The sequence below is a fragment of the Pungitius pungitius genome, chromosome 14, assembly GCF_949316345.1.
Source record: "Pungitius pungitius chromosome 14, fPunPun2.1, whole genome shotgun sequence".
NCBI classification, from domain to species: Eukaryota; Metazoa; Chordata; class Actinopteri; order Perciformes; family Gasterosteidae; genus Pungitius; species Pungitius pungitius.
The window spans coordinates 6,109,352-6,131,409 of NC_084913.1; the positions used below are offsets into that span (position 1 = coordinate 6,109,352).

At 44.4% G+C, this 22,058-nt stretch overlaps 4 protein-coding genes across 9 annotated transcripts in view; 2 read left to right on the forward strand and 2 right to left on the reverse strand.

Annotated features, from left to right (window-relative positions):
- eml5 (EMAP like 5) overlaps positions 1-13,726 on the forward strand; it is a 33,906-nt gene extending 20,180 nt beyond the window's left edge. The window contains exons 15-44 of one of the 5 annotated variants that reach the window (XM_037487032.2): positions 51-156; positions 526-619; positions 2,129-2,229; positions 2,342-2,535; positions 2,621-2,732; positions 2,905-3,032; positions 3,550-3,691; positions 3,823-3,975; positions 4,561-4,692; positions 4,802-4,890; positions 5,521-5,697; positions 5,812-6,013; positions 6,093-6,219; positions 6,470-6,484; positions 7,129-7,137; positions 7,821-7,899; positions 8,103-8,232; positions 8,362-8,460; positions 8,861-8,881; positions 9,244-9,417; positions 9,529-9,737; positions 9,889-10,046; positions 10,584-10,698; positions 10,778-10,966; positions 11,143-11,315; positions 11,417-11,579; positions 11,680-11,783; positions 11,860-12,013; positions 12,194-12,294; positions 12,389-13,726. In XM_037487032.2, coding sequence (XP_037342929.1) covers positions 51-156; positions 526-619; positions 2,129-2,229; positions 2,342-2,535; positions 2,621-2,732; positions 2,905-3,032; positions 3,550-3,691; positions 3,823-3,975; positions 4,561-4,692; positions 4,802-4,890; positions 5,521-5,697; positions 5,812-6,013; positions 6,093-6,219; positions 6,470-6,484; positions 7,129-7,137; positions 7,821-7,899; positions 8,103-8,232; positions 8,362-8,460; positions 8,861-8,881; positions 9,244-9,417; positions 9,529-9,737; positions 9,889-10,046; positions 10,584-10,698; positions 10,778-10,966; positions 11,143-11,315; positions 11,417-11,579; positions 11,680-11,783; positions 11,860-12,013; positions 12,194-12,294; positions 12,389-12,425 — 3,687 coding nt within the window. In that variant the 3' untranslated portion in view covers positions 12,426-13,726. Of the gene's footprint in view, positions 1-50; positions 157-525; positions 620-2,128; positions 2,230-2,341; positions 2,536-2,620; positions 2,733-2,904; positions 3,033-3,549; positions 3,692-3,822; positions 3,976-4,560; positions 4,693-4,801; positions 4,891-5,520; positions 5,698-5,811; positions 6,014-6,092; positions 6,220-6,469; positions 6,485-7,128; positions 7,138-7,820; positions 7,900-8,102; positions 8,233-8,361; positions 8,461-8,860; positions 8,882-9,243; positions 9,418-9,528; positions 9,738-9,888; positions 10,047-10,583; positions 10,699-10,777; positions 10,967-11,142; positions 11,316-11,416; positions 11,580-11,679; positions 11,784-11,859; positions 12,014-12,193; positions 12,295-12,388 lie in introns of those variants that run through there. The other 4 variants (XM_062557225.1, XM_037487033.2, XM_062557226.1 and 1 more) reach the window with 4 other exon arrangements.
- Positions 13,727-13,814: 88 nt separating this feature from the next.
- On the reverse strand, positions 13,815-15,269 carry isca2 (iron-sulfur cluster assembly 2). Its single transcript, XM_037487047.2, has 4 exons — positions 15,142-15,269; positions 14,749-14,926; positions 14,456-14,571; positions 13,815-14,343 (listed from the first exon to the last, which is right to left on the reverse strand). The coding sequence occupies exons 1-4, from the start codon at positions 15,201-15,203 to the stop codon at positions 14,169-14,171; spliced, it is 531 nt and encodes a 176-aa protein (XP_037342944.1). The 5' UTR covers positions 15,204-15,269; the 3' UTR covers positions 13,815-14,168.
- Positions 15,270-15,603: 334 nt separating this feature from the next.
- Positions 15,604-18,247, forward strand: LOC119227225 (NPC intracellular cholesterol transporter 2-like). The gene is made up of 5 exons (XM_037485795.1): positions 15,604-15,742; positions 15,986-16,077; positions 17,301-17,408; positions 17,496-17,668; positions 17,810-18,247. The coding sequence occupies exons 2-5, from the start codon at positions 15,996-15,998 to the stop codon at positions 17,894-17,896; spliced, it is 450 nt and encodes a 149-aa protein (XP_037341692.1). The 5' UTR covers positions 15,604-15,742; positions 15,986-15,995; the 3' UTR covers positions 17,897-18,247.
- On the reverse strand, positions 18,225-21,996 carry gskip (gsk3b interacting protein). 2 transcript variants are annotated; one of them, XM_037485796.2, is made up of 3 exons: positions 21,880-21,996; positions 19,307-19,540; positions 18,225-19,215 (listed from the first exon to the last, which is right to left on the reverse strand). In XM_037485796.2, the coding sequence occupies exons 2-3, from the start codon at positions 19,535-19,537 to the stop codon at positions 19,057-19,059; spliced, it is 390 nt and encodes a 129-aa protein (XP_037341693.2). In that variant the 5' UTR covers positions 19,538-19,540; positions 21,880-21,996; the 3' UTR covers positions 18,225-19,056. The 2 variants fall into 2 exon arrangements, with proteins under 2 accessions (XP_037341693.2, XP_037341694.2); XM_037485797.2 differs by having other exon boundaries at positions 21,821-21,893.
- Between the last annotated feature and the right edge of the window lie 62 nt (positions 21,997-22,058).

Here is a 22,058-nt window from a genome sequence, read left to right on the forward strand (position 1 = left end):
GTGGAATTGAATGGACCGTGTACATACTTTGGATGCTGTTGTTTATGCAGGTCGGCAGAGATTCCTCCATCCACATATGGGACACAGAATCCTTAAAACCCATGTCTGTGTTGAGGGGTTTCCACCAACTGGGAGTGTGCGCTCTGGACTTTTCAGGTAACTATCAAACACAAAAATATGCTATTGTTTTGTTTTCACCAAAAGATTCCAGACATTCTGGTTTCACAGAGGAGCAAATAATACACTTTCCCAAAGTAACTCTAAAACACAAACAACATTGGAAAACACCGTTTCCGCAGTCTGACAACATCAGAGCACAGCTGCTCACCTCGTTTCTCCTAATCGTCCCCGTAGAGCCAGGCCGGTCGTCTGTGTGTCATTGTCAGTCAATCGCCTGCCGGAGATCAAACCCTCTCGGCTGCTTTCATGTCTCTAACGGGCTTAGCCAAACTTGAGTGAGCCAAAGCAGGAGCTGCCTCTGGGCGGGCGTGTGCTGAATGAATTTTTCGGGTTTTCCCTCCACAGCGGATGGCAAGCGGCTGGCCTCGGTGGGCCTGGACGACAATCACACCATCGTGCTGTGGGACTGGAGGAAGGGGGAGAAGCTCTCCACCATGCGGTGAGTGAAGCTTAATTAGAGTGTTTACACGGGCTGCAGGTGAATGTTAAGCCTTTTCGGCGCACGCCCAAAAAAGACAAAGCTTCCTGTTAATCATGAAGATTGTTTGAGTGCTTTTAGTTTGAATTTGACATTTATGGATGAGGGTTAGATTGAAGCCACTCTGCAGAGCAGAGCTGGCACTGTGATTGATGTGGAGGAAAGAAGGGGAATTGCCTTTTGGATTCCAAGGCAGCTTTGCTTCCACAGTTGGAATTGTTAGAGGGAGAGTGTGCCCCAGGGCCCCATCTGTAGATCCATAATTAAAGAGAATGAATCTTCCGTGTGCTCTTCCTGGCAAATTAGGGTGCTTAATATCTCATCTTTTAGTTTGACAAGAAAACGATAGAAAGCAAATGTTAAACGGTGTAATAAAAAAGATGAATTAAAAGTAGTAACCACATCCATACGAGTTTGTCCAAACGGCTGCAACAAATTGGACCATAAATATAAAAAACCCTTTCACTTTCACACATAAAATATAAAGGAAGATCCATTGTAAAAGTGTCCAAGGCCACACAATCCTGAGCTCAGAAGTGACAGACTTTCTATACAGCTGGAGGCGAGGAGAGAAACAATGACCTTGTGTGGGACGTAAGCAATACGGATTTGGGACACACACACACCAGGCTCGTGCATTTGACGTGACGTGAATCGCTGCAGAGCGTGAGCAGTGTTAATTTGCTCAGAACATCCAATTTTCCATTTCACCGCAGATATAATTCTATAACCTTGAAACCAAAAGTATCTCCCTGGAAAACATCCCCATCACAACATGAATTTGCTTTTGCTTACCTGCTTGTCCTAGTTGATGTCCGTATTTAGTACCCACTCCACTGGAATGGCCCCTGGCTAGTTTGGAGCGATGCACCGCAGGTTGCTGTCCTGTGTGTTGTGTGCCAGACTCTCACTGCCGCTCAGAGACAGCTCAGCGCTGCACTGGTCTCCTTCGCCAAACCCCTGCCGGGCGATTCCGTGAGGTGGAAAGAAGGAAAAAGGGGCCTGATGGAGGCTAGCTCCTGCGCCGCCACCGTCTAGTCTTCAGCTCCAGTCTTCTTTGAACAGGGGACAATGAGTGGAACTTAAAAGTGTTATAATCCGTTGCATGGACTAGACTGACGACTGATCCTAAATGTTTGTATTGTGCGAGTCACATCGCCCTAGATCGTATCCTGCTTTAGTTTACTCTAAATAGGACCATCATTCACCAAACTACCACCCTGCTGTATTTAAGAGGAGTTGACACCATGAACTTGTGTTTACAGTCTTGACTGAGGTAGTGTATAAAGTAAGAAGCAGGGTAATTTTCTCATAGGCTTTTATACCATCTGACTTCCTGAGGAGACTTCCTGACTAGAGACGACGCTAATTCAAGAAACCCGTCCGTAGACGGGTGGGAATCCACAAAAGAAACGTATGAATGGAATATTTCTCCAATGTTCATTTTTTTGTGATGTAATTGCTTTTCAGGGGCAGCAAGGACAAGATATTCGTCGTCAAAATAAATCCCTACCTACCCGACAAGCTCATTACAGCCGGTGTGAAGCACATGAAGTTTTGGCATAAGGCTGGTGAGATCCTTGTTGTTGTTGTTTTTTTTCTTCTTCTTCTGTTGAGCAGAGACTCTAACAAGCACAACCCTGGCTTATCTGTGACACGTCTTACTGTGAGCTTCTCTTTCAGGTGGGGGTCTAATTGGCCGCAAGGGGAACATGGGGAAGATGGAGACAATGATGTGTGCTGTGTACGGCTGGTCCGAGGAGATGGTCTTTTCAGGCACATGCACGGGGGACATTTGCATCTGGAGGGACATGTTCCTGATGAAAACCGTCAAGGCTCACGACGGCCCCGCTTTCAGCGTGCACGCTCTCGAAAAGGTACCACGGAGAAAGGGGCTCTTTCACCGATCGGTTGTTACTGGCTCATTGCAGCTTTAAGTGTTCAATCATAATGTATGCCTAGGGATTCGTGACCGGTGGGAAGGATGGCATAGTCGCTCTGTGGGACGACACTTTCGAGAGATGCCTGAAGACCTACGCCATCAAGCGGGCGGTCCTAGCTCCGGGCTCCAAAGGTAGACGAGTCATCCCGTTCCCTGTTGTCCCTTACTGTCCTTGGATAATAAGCTCCAGAGAGAAAATACAGCCAAATCTAGAAAGAAAAAAAAATGCATTCAATGCTTTTAGCTGAGATGAAGATTGGCTCCTGGTTCAAACTAAAGTTTCTATGATTCATTGACCCTTCAGGGTTGCTCTTGGAGGACAACCCCTCTATACGTGCCATATCCCTGGGCCATGGCCACATCCTGGTGGGGACAAAGAACGGAGAGATCTTGGAGGTGGACAAGAGTGGGCCCATCACTCTGCTGGTCCAGGTAAGACTCCAATGACACACAGCATTTCAGATTCTACCTCTGACGCACCACGGTGTGTTAAACCCTAAGTCTAAGGTGACTTTTTCTAAGTTGGTAACGATTTTCAACAGAAGCATAACCATTCTGTGGCTCAAACATCAAAAACCTACCAGCTATAGACCATAGCAGAACTGCATCTGTTTTACTGAGAATCACCGCGGAGGTGAATTTAAACGGCCGTGAATTATTGCTGCTTAATGGGGGATTTTTAATTTAGTGAAGTGTTCCTGCAGCGTCCCCTGATAGAGGTAGACAGAGTGAATGCTATTGATCGCCCTTTTCGAAGGCTATAAAATACACAAGCACGCTGTGACTGATGGGATCAATTGAGAGAATATGAAGTAGCTCTCAGTCAGCTATAATAATACTGTACGATCATAAAGTAAGTAGGTAAACAAATAAGCAAAGCAAGCACACTTTACTAAATTCTCATTAGTTGTTTTCACAAACTTAGCATGGTTGGTTAATGTGTTTGCAGGGTCACATGGAAGGTGAGGTTTGGGGCCTGGCCACTCATCCCCACCTCCCTCTCTGCGCCACCGTCAGCGACGATAAAACCCTGCGCATATGGGACCTTTCGCCCAGCCACTGCATGCTGGCCGTACGCAAGCTCAGAAAAGGTGAGTCGCCGCTCGAAACCGCAAAACAGACGGGTGTATTTTCTGACAGGGAGGACACACTCTCCTCCCCCCCCCCCACCGCCCCCCCTTTCCCCCCCGGGGGCTTCAAACGAACGCGTTGTCCTCCGCAGGCGGCCGCTGCTGCTGCTTCTCCCCGGATGGCAAAGCTTTGGCGGTGGGCCTGAATGACGGCAGCTTCCTCATTGTGAACGCGGATACCCTGGAGGACCTGGTGTCCTTCCACCACCGCAAGGACATCATCTCCGATATCCGGTTCTCTCCAGGTCTGACGTGCTCTCCTCCTCCTCCTCCTCCTTCCCCCCCCCCCTGAACTCGCACTGCAGCACGTGTGAGAAACAAATGTGCTTCTGCAATCTGTGTGCACTTCAGAGTATCTTAGTGTATCTGGGATGCCTTTCGTTCAGCAGGTTTACACATTTTGCCTCCACTGTGAGCGCAGGGGTGGGGATGGCGGGGGGCATGAGGCAAAATTGATGGCTTTCTATAACAAGGCCAGAGAGGCCGCAAAAGAGGAAAGAGTTTGGGTCTGACAAAGTGAGACTGAGGATGCTTAAAAGTCACTATATAAAGCAGTGAGCATTTTGTGGCTGTGAAAAAAATGTACATTCACTTATTTAATAGCAATTTAGACCAGTTCTTAAGTCTTTTGGGTTGTGACAAAGCAGTTTTCAATTAGCTCACTGAATATTTGCTTTTACTGGAACTATAAAAATGTTAAAAAGTTATTTCATCAATCCCAAGCCGAACATTATCAAAATGACCCGTGCAAGCTGTTTCCATCCATCGGTTGCGTAAAGCGTCAGGACCAAAGAGACCGTCCCCAACTCCTCCCTCTTGTGTCCGCTCAGGTTCTGGGAAATACCTCGCAGTTGCCTCAGGAGACACTTTTGTGGACATCTACAACGTGATGAGCAGCAAACGGGTCGGGGTGTGCAAAGGATGCCTCAACTACATTACCCATCTGGACTGGGACAAGCGAGGTAAACGTGCCTCATTAAATACTCGCTGATCCTGTCGGCTGCTGCTGGTGATCGTGTTGCGCATTTAAAATGTTTGCTTAAAAACCGCGTGGCCCACTTTCGTTCACAGGAAAACTGCTCCAGGTCAACACAGGTGGCAAAGAGCAGTTTTTTTTCGAGGCTCCCCGTGGCAAGAAGCAGACCATCCCGGCTACAGAGGTACGCAGGGGATGAAAGGCAGAGGAGCGGCCCACATTTTTCCCCCTTTGAGATCAGAGCAAGCCGGAGGACAGGCCGGAGATGTATTTTCACGGCCCACATTCTACCAGTGGCTGTCTATAAAATTCTCCAGCAAAAGGCGGATACTGTTTCGGGGACCCGTGATACAGACGCCCTGCGATGCACGCAGCGGAAGGGAAGCGTTAAGAATGATGATTGTCCGAGAAGAAAGATGCTGCTAGATTGTCAGCACGACTCATCGTGATGCATTCACCCCCCCCCCGCTCGTTTTGCTCTTGTACACTTGATCACAGGATGGTCATCGTCTCCCTCCCGCCTACCTTTTGGAGGAATAGTTTGACATTTAGCGCTTATTTGCAGGTGGTTAAAAATGCGGTGGCCTGTTGTCTTATGTTAATTGCAGTGTTGACTGTCTATATTGAAAGGCTTTAGAAACCTGTAGAGGTTCTTTGTGGTGAAGTTCTTGAGCATATTTCTGATTTATTGTTTTATTTTGTTGCTCCTATGTGTTTTACTGTCTCGCCTGTTGGCTGTAAAGGATCGTATTGTGAAGTGCTTTTACAAAAAGCTTTATAGATTCGTCTTTCTTTAATTACTCACTTTGCTCAGGTGGAAAAGATCAACTGGAGCACGTGGACATGTGTCCTGGGATCGTCTGTTGAGGGCATCTGGCCTTTGATCAACGAGGTCACCGAGGTGACAGCCGCCTGCCTTAGCAACGACAAGAAGGTGCTAGCGACCGGAGACGACTTGGGATACGTCAAGCTCTTCAGATACCCCGTCAGGGTAAGACGCGGCGCCCTCGGGTCCCCGCATCAGCTGGATTGAGCGCCTCGCAATCCGCGGCTTGGCTGTGTGCAAATGTTATGTTCGTTTCAAACGTCGCCCCTCTTCCCCCAGGGGAAGTACGCAAAGTTCAAACGCTACGTGGCCCACAGCACGCTCGTCACCAACGTGAGATGGACCCACGACGACGGCCTCTTGGTGACGGTCGGCGGGGGCGACACGTGTCTCATGATCTGGGCCCACGAGCCCGAGGGCCACCGGGAAATCAGACAGTGTGACAGCGAAGAGTCGGACGTCGAGAGCGAGGATGATGGAGGTGAGAGAAGGGGGTTTCCTTTTCCGGATTTTTTTTTTTTCCACGGAATGTTTTACGTATTATTCCTTGCCGTCGCCAGGTTATGACAGTGATGTGACGAGGGAGAACGAGATCAACTACACCATCAAGGCCTTGTCCACCAACATGCGACCCATGACCGGCTTGAAGCCCCACCTGCAGCTCAAAGAGCCCTCTGTGGACGAAAGGTATCTGTCGTTGGAGCTATGATGAAGCTTTGCAGAGGGCCAGAGGGGTCACGGCACACAAAATAAGGCTCCTGCATCGAGATGAAGCCAAACCTGCCTTCTTCAGTCGACATATCTTTTCTTTTCCTGCGTGAAATTCCTGCCCTATCCCTGTCCTTTTGAAATAACTCAGGCTTTTCTGCTCTTTTTCTTTCCTTTAATGGCTGTCCATCTGTCATTATCCTGCTTCCTTCTTTAATTCTACTTGAAGACAAGGGGTGGTCAGGTAAGCTCTAGTGTGTTTAAATAAAGGGAAACACCTTAACTGACCAAATCATGTAAATACACACAACAGTATCTAGAATTGTCTTTGCCTTTCAATCTTTACATAAAAGTGAGTCTCCTCTGTGCACATTTAGCGGTTTTAGTTATCCCGTTTTCCTTGTGTGATGCACTTTTGGGTGTTAATTAACTTGCTAATGAGCTAATAAAGACTAATTTGGCAATTGAGGTAGAGCTTGAAATGAATTTACTTCAAATTAGCAGAACAACATTTAAATCAGATTATTTTTGAGAGTCAATGACTGTACACATCTTTAGATTCTTATTGTATTATTCAATATACTTTGTTAGAAATATATATATTTTTTGTCTTTGTCCTGAACAGTCCTTACCAGCATGATCATACTTTCCATCATTATGATCCATCTTTAGATGTGTCTCATACTTTAGGTGCTTCAGGTCCATTGATTTCCAGATTAGCTTTTTTTTTAGGAGGATGCAAGCATCCACGCAGTTGTCATGGAAATGGACTTTAGTTGTCATGGTTACACTATGGCATTGACTCTTGTATTTTATGTTCTTGGTGGCTGAGGTGTTGTGTGGCATCTTTCTGAGTCTAACTTTTTCTTTTTTATTGCTGCCATGTAGAGGGTCAAGGTAAGCTGCTTACTTTCTGGTCATGTGATTACTCTATGGAGGGCCCAGACATGCAGATATTTATAGAATAAATAGGAAGCCGCCCGTCTCTTGCTTCTCTTTGCACACCCTGCATTCAATGCAGAATGGTTATAGTTTCATCTTACATTTTAGGCCCAGCTGATTTCAATGATTTAAACTGTACTTTTCAGACCCTAATCCTGAGGTACATTACATTTGTTTAATATTTGAATGCCATAGCATTGAAAGAGTGCCTAAAGATGTGTGTGTGTGCGTGTGTGTGTGTGTGTGTGTGTCGGGGGTGATATCGCAAAGATTCTGTTATGTTATACAACTTTATTTTCCCCAATGGATGATTCTTTAGCATTTCCCTTTCTGTTGAAACGTTGCCACTCAGTCCTCTGATTCACAGTCATTTCATTGCTTCGCTGGCAAAAAAAACTCATTCTTTTGTGAAAAACCACACCTTGAAATACATTTAGAAAGAAAAGCTTCACCTGCCTTTTCAGAAAGAATCATCCCTCCTCCAGAATGATATGTCTTTTCTTTTGTGATAAACCATCACCTATTTAATAGCATTTATAACTAGATGTTCATGATGTATCATTGTTGCCGTCATCATTGTCATCATCCATCATCGGCAGCTCTGCAGCAGCCCCTCTCATCCCAGCTGTCTGTTTCAGGCCTCCTGTCAGCAGAGCGCTGCCACAGCCGGAGAAGCTGCAGACCAACAACGTTGGCAAGAAGAAGAGACCCATTGAGGTAAGAGGAGCCTCAGATCCTCACCGAAACCTAAGGTGGGAACTTAATGTAAACAGGATCCATGTCTTGGTCGAGGCAGCAAAACATTCCAAACCTTGGTTTTTCTATTTGCTGTGTGCGATGCCGCCGGCTCCGAACATCCTAGTTGCCATGGCGTTGACCTTTCTGACTTTTTCTGATTCCCCCCTACCCCCCCCTTGCAGGACCTGGTGTTGGAGCTGGTGTTTGGTTACCGTGGCAATGACTGCCGCAACAACGTGCACTACCTGAATGACGGGGCGGACATCATCTACCACACTGCCTCAGTTGGCATCGTGCTTAACTTGACGACCTGTGAGTAGGCGCTCTAGAAGACGTGTTACTAATCACTTCCTGTAAAGCAAACATGCATTTTATTTTGTTCCTTTGCCCGGTGTGTTTATGTGTGTGTCTGTGTGTGTGTGTGTGTGTGTGTTCTTACAGCCTGCCAAAGTTTCTACGCAGAACATAGTGATGACATTTTGTGCCTGACAATCAATCAACATCCCAAATTTCCCAACGTGGTGGCAACAGGCCAAGTAGGTATGTTTGTGAGAAGCTGACCTCCAGCCGCCTCAGTTCTCCCCCCGTGTCCTGTGTTGTGGTTTGTGCACGGGGGGGAGGGGGGAGGGGGTATTCAACATGGCAGACAGCTCCTCCCCCTCCTACCAGCTCATCTGTGCTATAGAGCAATATTCATCCATAAATGAATGGTTGTGAGATTGTTACGCATGTTGCGTTTCTCCCAGAAAGACAAGATATTTTATCAGGAGAGTTCATGAAATATAGCACAATTTTATATGCACAACTAGATCTTTAGATATTCTGTATATTACAGAAATGCTTTAAAATAGAAAGGTTTTCAAAGCCAGAAACACAATTGCTTAGAAATTGAACAAAATGTATTGGCTCAGTCAATTGATCCTTGACTCCTTCTTTTCAGGTGATACTGGTGACATGTCAGGTAAGTCTTCCTGAGTCTCTATTAGGAAATCTGTTTTGTTTCTACTAATTATATTCTGTGTTTACTTCAATGCTCACTAGCGGCCCCATGATTTGTGGTCTTTACCTCGGACACACCCTATTTGTATGAATCAACTTAAAATTTGGAAGCCTTTTTGTTGATTGCCTGATTATTGCCTAAAATGTAATAATTACAAAAAAATATAAAAGTTCATATTTTAGCTTCAGCGTTTTGTTTAATTAGACTATAGATTTGTGCATAATTCGTTATTCTAGTAAAAGAGTCACAGAATACATAAAAATAAAGACATGCGTTGACAATAGCTGATTTTAGACGAACATTTCTCCTTCTCTGTCCCTCAGCCACGTCTCCATCTATTCACGTGTGGGACGCCATGACCAAGCAGACGCTGTCGGTGCTTCGGTGCTTCCACTCCGGCGGGGTTTGTTCCGTCAGCTTTAGTGCCACAGGAAAACTCCTGCTGTCCGTAGGCCTGGACCCCGAACACACCGTAACCATCTGGAAGTGGCAGGAAGGTACAACTAAATATTATAACCCTCCCCACCGTGACCTCATACCCGGAGGTTAGAACTTCCCACCTGAACTGAGGGAGAATTATTTCAGTGCACTGCATCTTGCTCCTGCAGGTGCCAAAGTGGCCACCCGGGTTGGTCACACCCAGAGGATCTTTGTGGCTGAATTTCGTCCGGATTCTGACACCCACTTTGTGTCCGTGGGGATCAAGCACGTGCGTTTCTGGACGTTAGCTGGCCGAGCTTTGCTCTGCAAAAAAGGTGTGCTGAGTTCCATAGAGGATGCCCGGATGCAGACCATGCTGTCCGTAGCATTTGGCGCTGTAAGTGACTTTAGATCAATACATCTAGTATGTTTTTTACCACCTGCACCAATCTGTAAACCTCACCTGATGCCAAACTGTCAACTTGTTTTTGATGGCTCGCTCTGTTCTCTTAGGCCACTAGATTAGTGCAGATTTGTTTTCTTTTCAGAATAACTTGACATTTACAGGTACCATAAGTGGGGATGTGTGTGTGTGGAAGGAACACATTCTAGTGAGAATTGTTGCCAAAGCTCATACGGGCCCTGTGTTCACCATGTACACCACACTGAGAGACGGCCTCATCGTCACCGGAGGCAAGGAAAGACCGTAAGTGCTGCTGTTACACTGATGCACCCTAGCACGTGTTTTTCAGCTCACACTGTGCAGCAGGGTATACAGGTGAAACTCAAAAAATTAGAATATTGTGCAAAAGTTCATTTATTTCAGTAATTCAAGTTAACCGTCTACCAGGACATTTTAGAACACTTCATGCTTCCTTCAGCAGACAAGCTTTATGGAGATGCTGACTTCATTTTCCAGCAGGACTTGGCACCTACCCACACTCCCAAATTTTTTTAAATTTGGGGTTTTCATAAGCTGTATGCCCTAATTATCCACAATTATATCAAATAAAGGCTTGAAATATCTTACTTTGCATGTAATGAGTCTATATAATATATTAGTTTCACCTTTTAAGTTGAATTACTGAAAAAAACTTTTACACGATATTCTAATTTTTCGAGTTTCACCTGTATGCATAGTTGCCCCTCATATACACTTGTGAGCGGGGGAAAGTGCAGACATATTTCAGGCTGTGAATGTGATCAGCTGAGGGGTGACATACAGGTACGTGTTCCTCCGCAGGTCAAAGGAGGGCGGTGCTCTGAAGCTCTGGGACCAGGAGCTGAAGCGCTGCAGAGCGTTTCGATTAGAAACCGGACAGGTCATAGACTGTGTTCGCTCCGTGTGCAGAGGGAAGGTAGGTTTGCAGATAATATATCGCGCCCTCAGCGCTCATCATGTGTATCTTGACACGTTCTGACTGATTTCTGCATCAGGGGAAGATCCTCGTGGGGACCAGGAACGCGGAGATCATTGAAGTGGGCGAGAAGAATGCAGCGTGCAACATCCTGGTGAACGGACACATGGACGGGCCGATCTGGGGCTTGGGCGCCCATCCCTCCAGAGACGTGTTCCTGTCCGCGGCAGAGGACGGGACTGTCCGTCTGTGGGACATCCTGGAGAAGGTCAGCCCTGTTTCCTCAGGCCCCTCAGAGCCATCTCAATTCTTCCCAATCCTATCGTGCTTGTAGACCTATAAGATGTTGCTTTTGTCAAGGGAAATAAAGATGGTTGCCCCCATTCACCAAATTACACTAATAACAAGAATGTGCTGATGTTGCATGGCCTTGTGGGGAAACAGAAGATGCTGAATAAGGTGAACCTGGGCCACCCGGCGCGCACCATCAGCTACAGTCCCGAAGGAGACATGGTGGCCATCGGCATGAAGAACGGCGAGTTCATCATCCTGCTGGTCGCCTCGCTTAAAATCTGGGGCAAAAAAAGAGACCGGCGCTCTCCAATCCAGGATATTAGGTAACGACAGACGGAGTTCAAGGGGAACACACACTCGCAAACATCTCACTAAAGGGAATTTCACACACTTTTAAAAAAAACGCTGCATGTCTTTCTAACAGGTTCAGTCCAAATTCTCGTTACCTGGCCGTGGGCTCTACTGAGAGCGCGGTTGACTTCTACGACCTGACACTCGGACCGCAGCTGAACCGCATCAACTCCTGCAGGGACATCCCCAGCTTCGTGATGCAGATGGACTTCTCGGCCGACAGCACTTACGTCCAGGTATGGTCCGCGAGAGAGGCTCCGCCAACGCCAGCGGGGGGGGGGGGGGGGGTAGAGGCCGTGTCTGTCTCACCCCCTAACCTGCAATGTCCTGAAACAGATATCCACGGGTGCGTACAAACGGCTTGTGTACGAGGTGCCATCCGGGAAGCAGGTCACAGAGCAGCCCCATATCGACAGGATCACCTGGGCCACGTGGACAAGGTGAGAGTCCCGGAGTTCACACAGACACAAAGCCGATGGCCAAATATCTGATTGCTCCCTCTGTCTCGGCATCCAGTGTCCTCGGGGACGAGGTCGTAGGCATCTGGTCCCGCAACACTGACAAAGCAGACGTCACTTGTGCCTGTGTGTCCCACTCAGGCCTTAACATAGCCACAGGCGATGACTTTGGAATGGTGAAGCTCTTTGACTTTCCCTGTCCGGAGAAGTTTGTAAGTATGATAACATTGTTATTGTTATGACATTAATATTTACCCTATGCCATCTGCCTGAATTTACGATTAGAAGATGTCTCTAACCCTTTTAGATAGAGACATTTTATAATAGTGTAAATATATGTATCTGTCTTCACAGATGCCAGCTGGATAATATATAATGTGATCTGTTTTCAGGGCAAACACAAGCGATTTCTAGGCCACTCCGCTCACTTGACTAATGTTCGCTTCACAACTGGAGACCGCTTCGTCGTCAGCTCCGGGGGAGACGACAGGAGGTATGACTGAGGCTCCAAATAGCAACATTTGGCTCCCAAATGAGATCCCGTTGGCATATGAGGTGACGCATCCTCTCCTTTATGTCGTTTCCAGCGTCTTTGTGTGGAGGTGTGTCCATGCCGCCCACTGAGAATCACCCCTGGACCGCCCCCGCCTCCGGAAGTCTACCAGCAAAGGCGCCCCAGAGAGACAACTGCTAAGGAGGTGCATTGAAAGGAGGAGGAAGACAGACGTGGCAGCTTGTAAATGAGTGGTGAACTGACTTCCTGCCTCAAACCTAGGTGCATGCATATGTGACAGGCTCTTTTTCATCACAGCATCGGTCTTGATTGTCAACACAGGCAGAGGGCATACAGCCCTGAGCTGACGACATTACATCATCCTTAAAAAAAAATATATATATATATGTTTTGGGTTTTTTTAAGAATGAGTGTATCAGTGTACATGTTGAAAATGGTAGTTCTGCCACTTGTTAGGCCTATGAAATTGTGTTTTTGACGATGCCATTTTTTTTTTTAAACATGTAGCGAACTGAATTAGCCTTAAACTGAGTGTTTAATTTACGAGGGTTTGGATTTGTTTTGTATTAGTTGGTTTTACTTTTTGAATCATGTACTCATTTGTTTGTTCTATTTTTTACTGGTGATTCCAAATCCTGTGGCCTTCCTCCTGAATGTAACATCCACTGTTATGTTCTGGATGTCAGCATGCCAAAGCATACTATGCACTGTACACCTGACCTGGTCACTGTGTTCCCCCGGTGGTTCGTTTATGGTTTGTTTATGTGGTTGTTGTTGTTGTTGTTGACCGGTTGACCTCGAACCTCCCTCTCGACAGTGTTCCCCTCATGACGAGTTAAACGTGTGCGTACTTGTTTGAGGATTTGTTTGTGGTAAGTGGGTGTGCATGGCTTACTGGAAGACAACATGTCTGAACCAAATTCCTCAGAAAAAAAAGAACAGCTGTAAATTGATGTTTTAATTCCACAGCTGCAGTTCTTTCTCACTTTTCAGTGTGCTGCTATGATGTATTATTGTCGCATTTTTATCAATATGAATTGTGCGACTTTTACAACAGTAATTTAATGTTTTGTGTGAATATATTGCTTAAATGGAATGTTTTATCAGAGAAAGAATTTAAAAGCAAAATACTTTGCTCCTTGTATTAAGATTAACTATACACAAAAAAATGTTGCTGCATACTTTGATTTACATTATACCAGTGTAAATATCATTTGTATATATTCTTTTTGTATATTTTTTGTGAGATGTTTCTTAAATTCCACTTTAATAAAAAAGGCAACCATGACTTTAATGTGCTTTTACACTGAATCCTCACCAATTATTAAAGTTGAAAAAGTAACCCTTTTAAGGAAATATTCAATGCCACTAACCTTTTATCAATTATCAATAAATAGAGACATTTGTTTGGTATCGTTTCATCATTCTAATGTAATAATGAAAGCGCAATTATATAACACATAATATGCATTTATTAATAATTGAGAAGACTAAAGACATAAATACACACAATTTAATGTTAGATGAAACAAATACAATTACTGCAATGATATATCTAGACTATTTACATATTTTACACCCAGGGAAAGCCTTAACAACTCATTTGAGCCTTTGTATTTGTTTGCATTGCATGAAGATTACAGTTGAATATTGGCAACTCAGCTATCAATGAGCAAAGACTTATTCACTGTCTACGAAATAACACGTTCATAAATATATACCCCGGCCTTTGATTCAGTTCAATTGGTGCACACCTAGAAAACCAGTCGGTGCAATCCATTATATTTAAAATTGTCTGATATTTAATTGTGTTTTGCGCACAAACCAGGGTATCAAGCGAGATTGATGCAAGGTCATAGTTTGACGGAGAAGGAGCTGCCACAGGAGCAGCCATGATCGGCTTGAGGATTCTTGAGCACGAGGAAGGTGGAGCGGATCAGCTCCTGGGTGAAGTCCACAGTGGCTCCTTTAACAAACTCCAGGCTTTCCTCGTCCACAATAATGCCCACTCCTCCCTGCTCGAACACTCTGAAGGCAGGGCAGCGCGTGCATGCAGGAGGGAACACGGTTGATTTGATTAATAGACAGCAAGAACACAATGTGTAAAACAAAAACGTCAGATAGGTTTGTGGCAGTTTACCTGTCATCTTCGTTCCTTTTACTGTCAACAGAAAACTTGTATTGGAACCCCGAGCAGCCTCCTCCCTCCACATGTATTCTCAGATAATCACCCTTCTCCATGATTTCCTCTAGTCTCTGTTTAGAACGGGGAGGGGTGGGACGAGATCATGATTACACATAACGCTGAAGGGAGTAAATATGAATGACATGTGTTTTCGCTGTCTAATGTGGGATCATGTGGGGGATTAATCCAATGTTTGGGTTTTAAGACATGGAAAGAGTTTGATTCTTAATCGTGAGCATCTAACTGACCTTCACACATGACTCTGTGAGTTGGACTTTATCTTCAGATGGTTCTGACCCCGCCGTATTCTGCCGGCTGGATGCACTGCTGAAGCGATGGAGCCCCGTTGTGTAAAGGGAAGCCTGTTTTTGAGGAGGTCGATGTAGCTTTTGGCTCACGTTGTGGTTGGACACAATAGTTGATGCCCTGTCAAGAAACGTTTACATTATATTAAGATCAGATCGCACGACAGGAGGACACTTAACGTAGCCCTAGGGTAGGCTAGCTTGTTAGCTAACGGTCGCTAGCTTAATAACAACCTGGCAAAACTACAACACACAGATGATTTTCTCTTACTGAAAACCTGATGTTTAGGTTATGGTCCCTACTAATGTCTACGATAAAAGATAAACAAGCGTTACCTTGCAAGGTGCAATACTTTTGACTTTGACGCAGTAATCATAGCTCCTCTTACGAATGACATCTTTCATAACAAGTGTTGGTAGATTGAAGCCCAGCCTACAACAAAAGGGCCGATCGCGCCTTCATTGGCTGAAATGGTTGTCTAACAAACAGATACGCCCCGATTCATTCAATACAGTTGTTTGATTCGTCAATTTTTCTTGTCACTTGTAAGGTATTGCTTCCGGTGGTAAGCTATTTTACCTTAGTTTTGTCTTTCAGGCAAATAATCTCTACAAATAACGGTATATGTTGCCCCAAAGCTAACCATACACCAGATGTTTTTATTTAGGTGGGGGTTGAAGATGACTGCAGTCGTGTCTACAGTCATGTGTTCGTGAACTGCTTGAGATTTTGACCAGTCAATTGTATGTTTGATGGCGGGGTCTTAGTGGTGCGAGGCTTCCTGGCAGGCTTCGCTGCGGGCAAACAAACACCCGAATTCACAATCAGCAGTTTCTGAATAATGGGCGTGGCTTGGATCTCGTGATACAAGGAAATAAAAGGTGCCAGCCGGGTGTTATTTATCTCACTTTCGAAACTGACGGAAGCCCATCAAAGGTAAAGGGTTTCAACATTCCATTGCTAGCGTTACTTATCAGAAGGTTATCTTTTTACCCTGTATATCAGGTAGTCGAAGAGTTACGTATTTTGTGTTGTGAAACTCTACAATCCCACTCACTGCTACGTTCAGGACGTTTGAGGAAACAAACTGTCCAAAGATTTAACACGTTCTCCCTCAAGTCATACTTCTGGTGAGCTTTAGTTTTTTAATCGCGTAATGACTGTTTCGCGTTTTTTAAGGAAAGGAACCATGGACGTCCGGACTCGTTTTTTCGTGCTGCTTTGCTTGATCGGACTCACCTGTGCGGAGCCAGTGAAATTCGTTGACTGCGGTAAGTTTGACTTCACTCTTATGAAAGACCTTTTTTAGTTTTTATTGTTGCTCAAACGGCTATTAACCAGAGGTGTGGACTCGAGTCATGTGACTTGGACTCGAGTCAGACTCGAGTCATGAATTTGATGTCTTCAGACTCGACAAAACGTACAAAGACTTGCAACTCGACTTGGACTTTAACATCGATGACTCGTGACTTCACTTGGACTCGAGCCTTTTGACTCGAGAAGACTTGCTACTTCCCATGAAAACTGGGGGAAAACATTTTCACACCGCTCTGTTTATCTGCATCTGTCAAAAAAATGTGCGCCACCTGTATGCAGAGAGCGCTGCCTGCACGACATCCAATCACTGCAGTCCATTTGACCGTATCAACGAGACAGCTCGTTCATGCTTAAAAAAATCGGGATTTTTGAACCCGGATTCAGACTCCGATGGAAATCCTCGCCAATATTATGTCAACGTCCGTTTTAAAGTACTATAACACAGTCAATCCACCATTACCCTTCCCTTCGTAGTCTAGGTCTGTGAGGCAGCGCACCATCACCCAGGGTTCCCCGTCCCCACTATAATAAGAGGACTTGAAATGACTCTAAACTTTAATGATAAGACTTTGGACTCTACTTGAGACTTGCCTCATTTTTGACTCTTCTTGACTGGGGACTCGAGGGCAACGACTTGTGACTTGCATAACAATGACTTTGTCACACCTCTGCTATTAACTTAAAAAAATGTTTCTTCTCAACATTGTACGTTTCCTAGACCACTTTTTTTCTTTATTTAGCACTTCTCTAAATAGAGGTCTCAAAACTGAAAAGAAGAAGAAGCAGCAGCTGACAAAGATCGAAATGCTTGGTCTCCAATTTGCGTGAACTTCCCGATAAATAAATGCCACATCCGAAGTTCCCAAGATGCTACTTGCACATGTTTGTCACGAGACTTTCTGATATGAGGGTTCTTTTATTTATTTATTTTTTACATTTTTGGAAAGCTCCTTCCAGAGCCACAGGAGAACTCCACCTCTACTGTGTCATATTGCTGAATGACTCATGCAATCATGAGTATATTGGGAGATTATATTCTTTATTTTCTATTTCAAATGCAAAGCAGGTTGGTTTTAATTTAGTTTTGTTCCTGGGAATTCAAATTTGTTGTTTAATCTTTCTGTGTGCTTCCAGGTACTTTTTTTTTGAACAGCCACTGTTGTGTGTATATTTTTAGGTTCCTCTTCTGGCAAAGTTTCCTTAGTGGAGATTTCCCCTTGTGCCAGTCAGCCATGTCCGCTGCAACGAGGACATTCCTACACTGTTAATGTGACATTCGACAGTGGTAAGGGGGCTGTTTTCAGATGACTTTTTCCAACAATTGAAGAAAATCGGCTTTTCTGAACTTGTTCATGTGGCTTAACTGTTCTAGCTGTTCAGAGCCAATCGAGCACAGCAGTGGTTCATGGCGTCATTGCTGGGGTTCCCATCCCCTTCCCCATTCCCATCGAAGATGGCTGCAAGTCTGGCATCCAGTGTCCCATCCAGAAGCAGCAGACGTATCACTATCTGACCTCTCTTCCTGTAAAGTCAGAGTACCCTACCGTAAGTTCTAATTAAATCTGCAACAATCCCCCTCTCCCATAGTTCTTTTTAATGTAGCCAGATGACTAAGCAAAATAATTTTGTTCTAGCTTGACTAAAGGGAAACGTCTGTTTTAATTGATCTCTCTTCTGCATGTGTAGATAAAGCTGGTCGTGGAGTGGGAACTGCGAGATGACAACAAAAAAGACCTGTTCTGCATCCGGTTCCCAGTTCAGATTGTGAACTAAGTTGGCTAAAGTACTACTTTTGATACTTTCTTTTTTTTAAAGGGATTCAGATTAGAGTAAAGAAATGTTTCCAGTTCAGATTTTATTTTATTCATTCATCAAATTGATTCTTTTAAGACTCCTGTCTTTCACTGGTTTGCAATAACTAGTTGAACTTGCACATTTTGACTCCAGCTGAAATAAAATACTAATCTCTGCAGTGACCTTCCTAACGGTTTCTTTTGAGTGAGATAGATTTGACTAGTTTGTATTTGTCAATGACCCTCAACCACTTCCACCACTGCAGCACAATTGTCTTACTGTCTGCTCTGTAGTTAGAAAAATTGCATTCTGTATTTTTTTTTTTTTTTTCCCAACTAGAACTTTTGTAATCTTTCTTACGGACCGTGTACTAATAGACATGTGTAATACGAGATTGTGCATTAAGAATAAAGAAACATGAATGTGGCATAGTGTGAACCTATTTATTTCAAACTCTATGCTGGTCTTTCTGCAGCTATGCATGGTTTTCCCTCCTGTCAGATTTATAGAAGGTTAAACATGAGGAACAACAGTTCTGTGACTTTATTGGTCTGGGCAAAGGTCAACAGCAGAACGTGACCATGTGAGTGCACAATTAACACTCAAGCGCTAGTGCAGAAACGCACTGACAAAATATATACATTAAAACCTCTGGGATATTTTCCTTTCATAGCAAAAGCTTGGAATGCAAGCTATGGTTACACTTAAAAATGTTTTTAAAATTTAAACCAAGTGCATTCATTAAGGCAGGTAGTGTGGGAGTTGACTGTAGCTTTGGCTGATACCTGCTTGAGCAGATTCTGGTTTCAGTGCGGGCAGAGAAACTAATTCATGCAGCCTGTCTTGGCTCATTTAGAGTTGGAGTAGGTGTGACATTCTCAAATGATGTGCATAGCGCCAAATCTGCAAGGTACAAGTTGGGAAAATCTTTCCAAAGTAAATGTTGCAACAGACCCATATGGCCAATCCACATGACGTCATTCAATATGGAAGTCCCAAACCAAGCAGTCGAAGTACCCCTTATTGTAGTGGTTGCTAGGAAGGTGGACACCACATATTGGAATTACATTTGACCAGACTTGGTGCCTATGTCCAAAAAGACCCACATTAACAACCTCTGTTCCACTTTGAAGTCCTTTTTACTGTCCGTTTTGCTTGAGCCTCTCCAGCCGCTGTAGCAAAGCGTTCCCAAAGGCCTCTCTGTAGCCCGGACTCAGCTTGTCGAGAAGTGAGTAAACGGTCTCGTGATACTGTGTGTTTAAATCCTCGTCCACTTGATTGAAGGCATAGCCCACCACCTGTTTGGGTGGAGAGATTTCATTATAGGACATGCATACAATGGGGAAATAAAACTCGACACCACAACGCTGCCCTTTCCATAAAGCTTACCCTTAATCCGGCCTCTGTGAGCTCCAGACAGTACCGGTTTCCCTCTCTTGTTTCCACGTTAATGTAGGCCACATCTGACGCGCTGTTGAGACTTTGCGACACGTGCATTTCATCCACGGCAAAAAGCACGTCTTTTACCACTGCCTCCGCCTCCAAACTCATGTCCTTGACATTTCCATGCACAACACAGTCCTCCTTAAAGGAATCCTCGGGCTGGCAGTCTACATCCATCCCCTGTCACAGGAAAAAAACAACTTTATTGGCTGACTCTGCTGAAGCCCAGAGAGAGTCTGTATTAGGGCTGCAACAACGAATCGATGAAATCGATTAGAATCGATTATTAAAAGCGTTGGCAACGAATTTCATTATCGATTCGTTGTGTCGCGCGACTATTATGTTTGAGTATTAAAAGAAAGTTGCGCGCGCCGCGCAGAGCTGAGAAAAAAAAGTTGAGCGCTCGCGCAGCAGAACATCGGAGAGACCCGTACTACTGTTCTGAAACATGCGGAGGAAGAGAAGCCAATGCGATCTAAATATTTCACACTGAAATGGGGGGTGCGGGTCCTAGCGGGCAACGGGGGGGGGGGGGGGGGGGTGCTGCAGTTTTCTTTGCAGCGCCAGTAGTTTTACGTTCTAATCGCCGCGCTCGACTTCAAGGTGTAACCTTTATTATTGTTCGGTCTGAAACAGCGCGCCCAGTGACGGGTGGTGCAGCAATATTGTTGTCCGGGTGGAAATCAGGAGAAAGGTCGGTCCGGGATATTTTCGGGAGGGGCTTTGAAATTCGGGAGGGTTGACATGTCTGATTGTAAGATATGCAAAAGCGACATGGCCTGGCACGGGAGCACCACGGCAATGATTCATGATTTTGTGCCTAATATATTTAATTTGGCGGCTGTAAAGTATACATCATGCGATGTGTGTCTGTTTTTTGTGTTAGTCCATTTTATTTGCTTACTTAGGGATGTTCAAGGAGCAATCTGCTAGTGCAAAACATATTTAGAAAGTTCACAGTCAGTTCTATTTTTCAATAAAGGGTTGGAAATTAATGTTTTTACATTTTTTATTTTTTTATCCGATTCATCGATTAATCGAACAAATAATCGACTGGCTGCTGACTGGCACATTCATAGAAAAAGATGTCCGTCAAAAATAAATGAGCTCACTTCAGAAACCCTCTAGTTCACTGGGGCTGTCAGAACAAGCCGCTCTAGCACAAGCACTGCTGCCATGGTAACAACAATGGACTATCGGTCAAGTAAAAACTTAAGGCAATGCACAGCTTTATTTGCATAAGTCGTTTTAATCAGGTGTTTCCTTAAGGCCCACCATCGGAAGATAAAAAGCAGAACTAGAACTGACAAGCTGCGGACTGTTATAGTAGAAGTGCTAGGTGGACTATTTTTAACACATAAGGTCCTCTTTGAGTAACCATGTTGTGTGAGGAAAGGTCGGACCTACTTAAGATAGGAACTTAACTATCAAGTTGGATCAATTACTAATTCATTAACTTCCTAAACTAAGTGAAGGAAGAATACAATGGGTATCTTCAGAATAGATATTTTGAGAAAAACACTTCCTTCTGCATAGTTAGCGATGTAATCAGAGCCCTAGGAATTGAAAAAAGGCCAATGTGTTCCCACAGAAAAAGACTAACATAGTATCCAGTATTTCTGAAAGATAGGTTGGCTTTGTGTTTTTTTCCCCATCATCGTACAAATGCTTTATTCATGAAAATCACTCTGAATGAAACTGGCTGCTAAATGCTGACTTATCAATGGATTCCATGAAAATAAACAATGTAGTGACACATCAATTTGTACTATTCACTATCCTCCAAAGCAGCGATGCATTTTTGTTAAACTCGTTGAATCTTTTTGTATGGGTTAGGGTTACCTGTTACTAGACATGCAGCAGCCTTTACTTAACCTGTCCCTTCTACCTTATTGATATCCGCCTGATGTGTATTTACAAGGGAATTGTCATTTTAAAGGATTGACAAAGTATCATGGTTTATTTTTTTTGTATTTGTATAGCTGATTAAACCAACACACAGTGCTAGTACACGTTCTAAACTGAACCCATGACGTTGTAATAAAGCAACAGATTGAAGGATAGTCCATTCAGCAGTGGACGATGTACTTAAATGCTTCACTTCAGCTAAAGCAGCAGTACACCGAAGAAAGAATAACTGGTTCCAAGCGATGCATTCAATTAATAAGACGAATTAATATGTGACATCATCTTGTTGTAGTTGGTACTGGTGGATGAGAGTTTAAATATTGACTCTATTAAATGACTTTAGTGCATATTTTTGCCAATGAAAGGACATTTAGTTAGATAAGACTAATATAAGCTATCTAATTTAGATGGCTAATGTTTGCTAGCTAACGTTACATCTGGGTGTAGCTAAACTGAGGAAACTAACGTCGGCAAAGCGGTAAACTGCTCTGTGGGCTATTCGCGTATTTACATTCATTCAGCTATGATCAACCCGCACGCCTAAAGTCACACCTTTGATCTGAGTACGTTGCAGGCGTCTTTTCTAACCCAAGAGCGTACCTGTTTCTCACCTCCTCGTCGGTTGGGTTCTTCCGAGTTTGTGGGAGCTTCCGGTCCGCCGAGAGGTGGTTCCGTCGAATGAGCGTCACCTCGCGGTAGGTCGGTATCGACGAACCGTTGGGCTTTACATTTTGTCAGTAACCGGAGACCGAAGTCACATTAACGTCTAAAAGAACGACATGGGAGAAAA

Bases quoted from the DNA above. Each gene is read 5' to 3' on its own strand.
- isca2 (XM_037487047.2), bottom strand. From the start codon at position 15,203: ATGTCATTCGTAAGAGGAGCTATGATTACTGCGTCAAAGTCAAAAGTA. The intron at 14,927-15,141 runs GTAACGCTTGTT...GTTTCTTGACAG, and splicing joins AAAGTATTGCACCTTGCAAG to GGCATCAACTATTGTGTCCA. The intron at 14,572-14,748 runs GTCAGTTAGATG...CGTTCTAAACAG, and splicing joins TCACAGAGTCATGTGTGAAG to AGACTAGAGGAAATCATGGA.
- LOC119227225 (XM_037485795.1), top strand. From the start codon at position 15,996: ATGGACGTCCGGACTCGTTTTTTCGTGCTGCTTTGCTTGATCGGACTC. The intron at 16,078-17,300 runs GTAAGTTTGACT...GTATATTTTTAG, and splicing joins AGTGAAATTCGTTGACTGCG to GTTCCTCTTCTGGCAAAGTT. The intron at 17,669-17,809 runs GTAAGTTCTAAT...CTGCATGTGTAG, and splicing joins TAAAGTCAGAGTACCCTACC to ATAAAGCTGGTCGTGGAGTG.
- gskip (XM_037485796.2), bottom strand. From the start codon at position 19,537: ATGGATGTAGACTGCCAGCCCGAGGATTCCTTTAAGGAGGACTGTGTT. The intron at 19,216-19,306 runs GTAAGCTTTATG...CCACCCAAACAG, and splicing joins TCACAGAGGCCGGATTAAGG to GTGGTGGGCTATGCCTTCAA.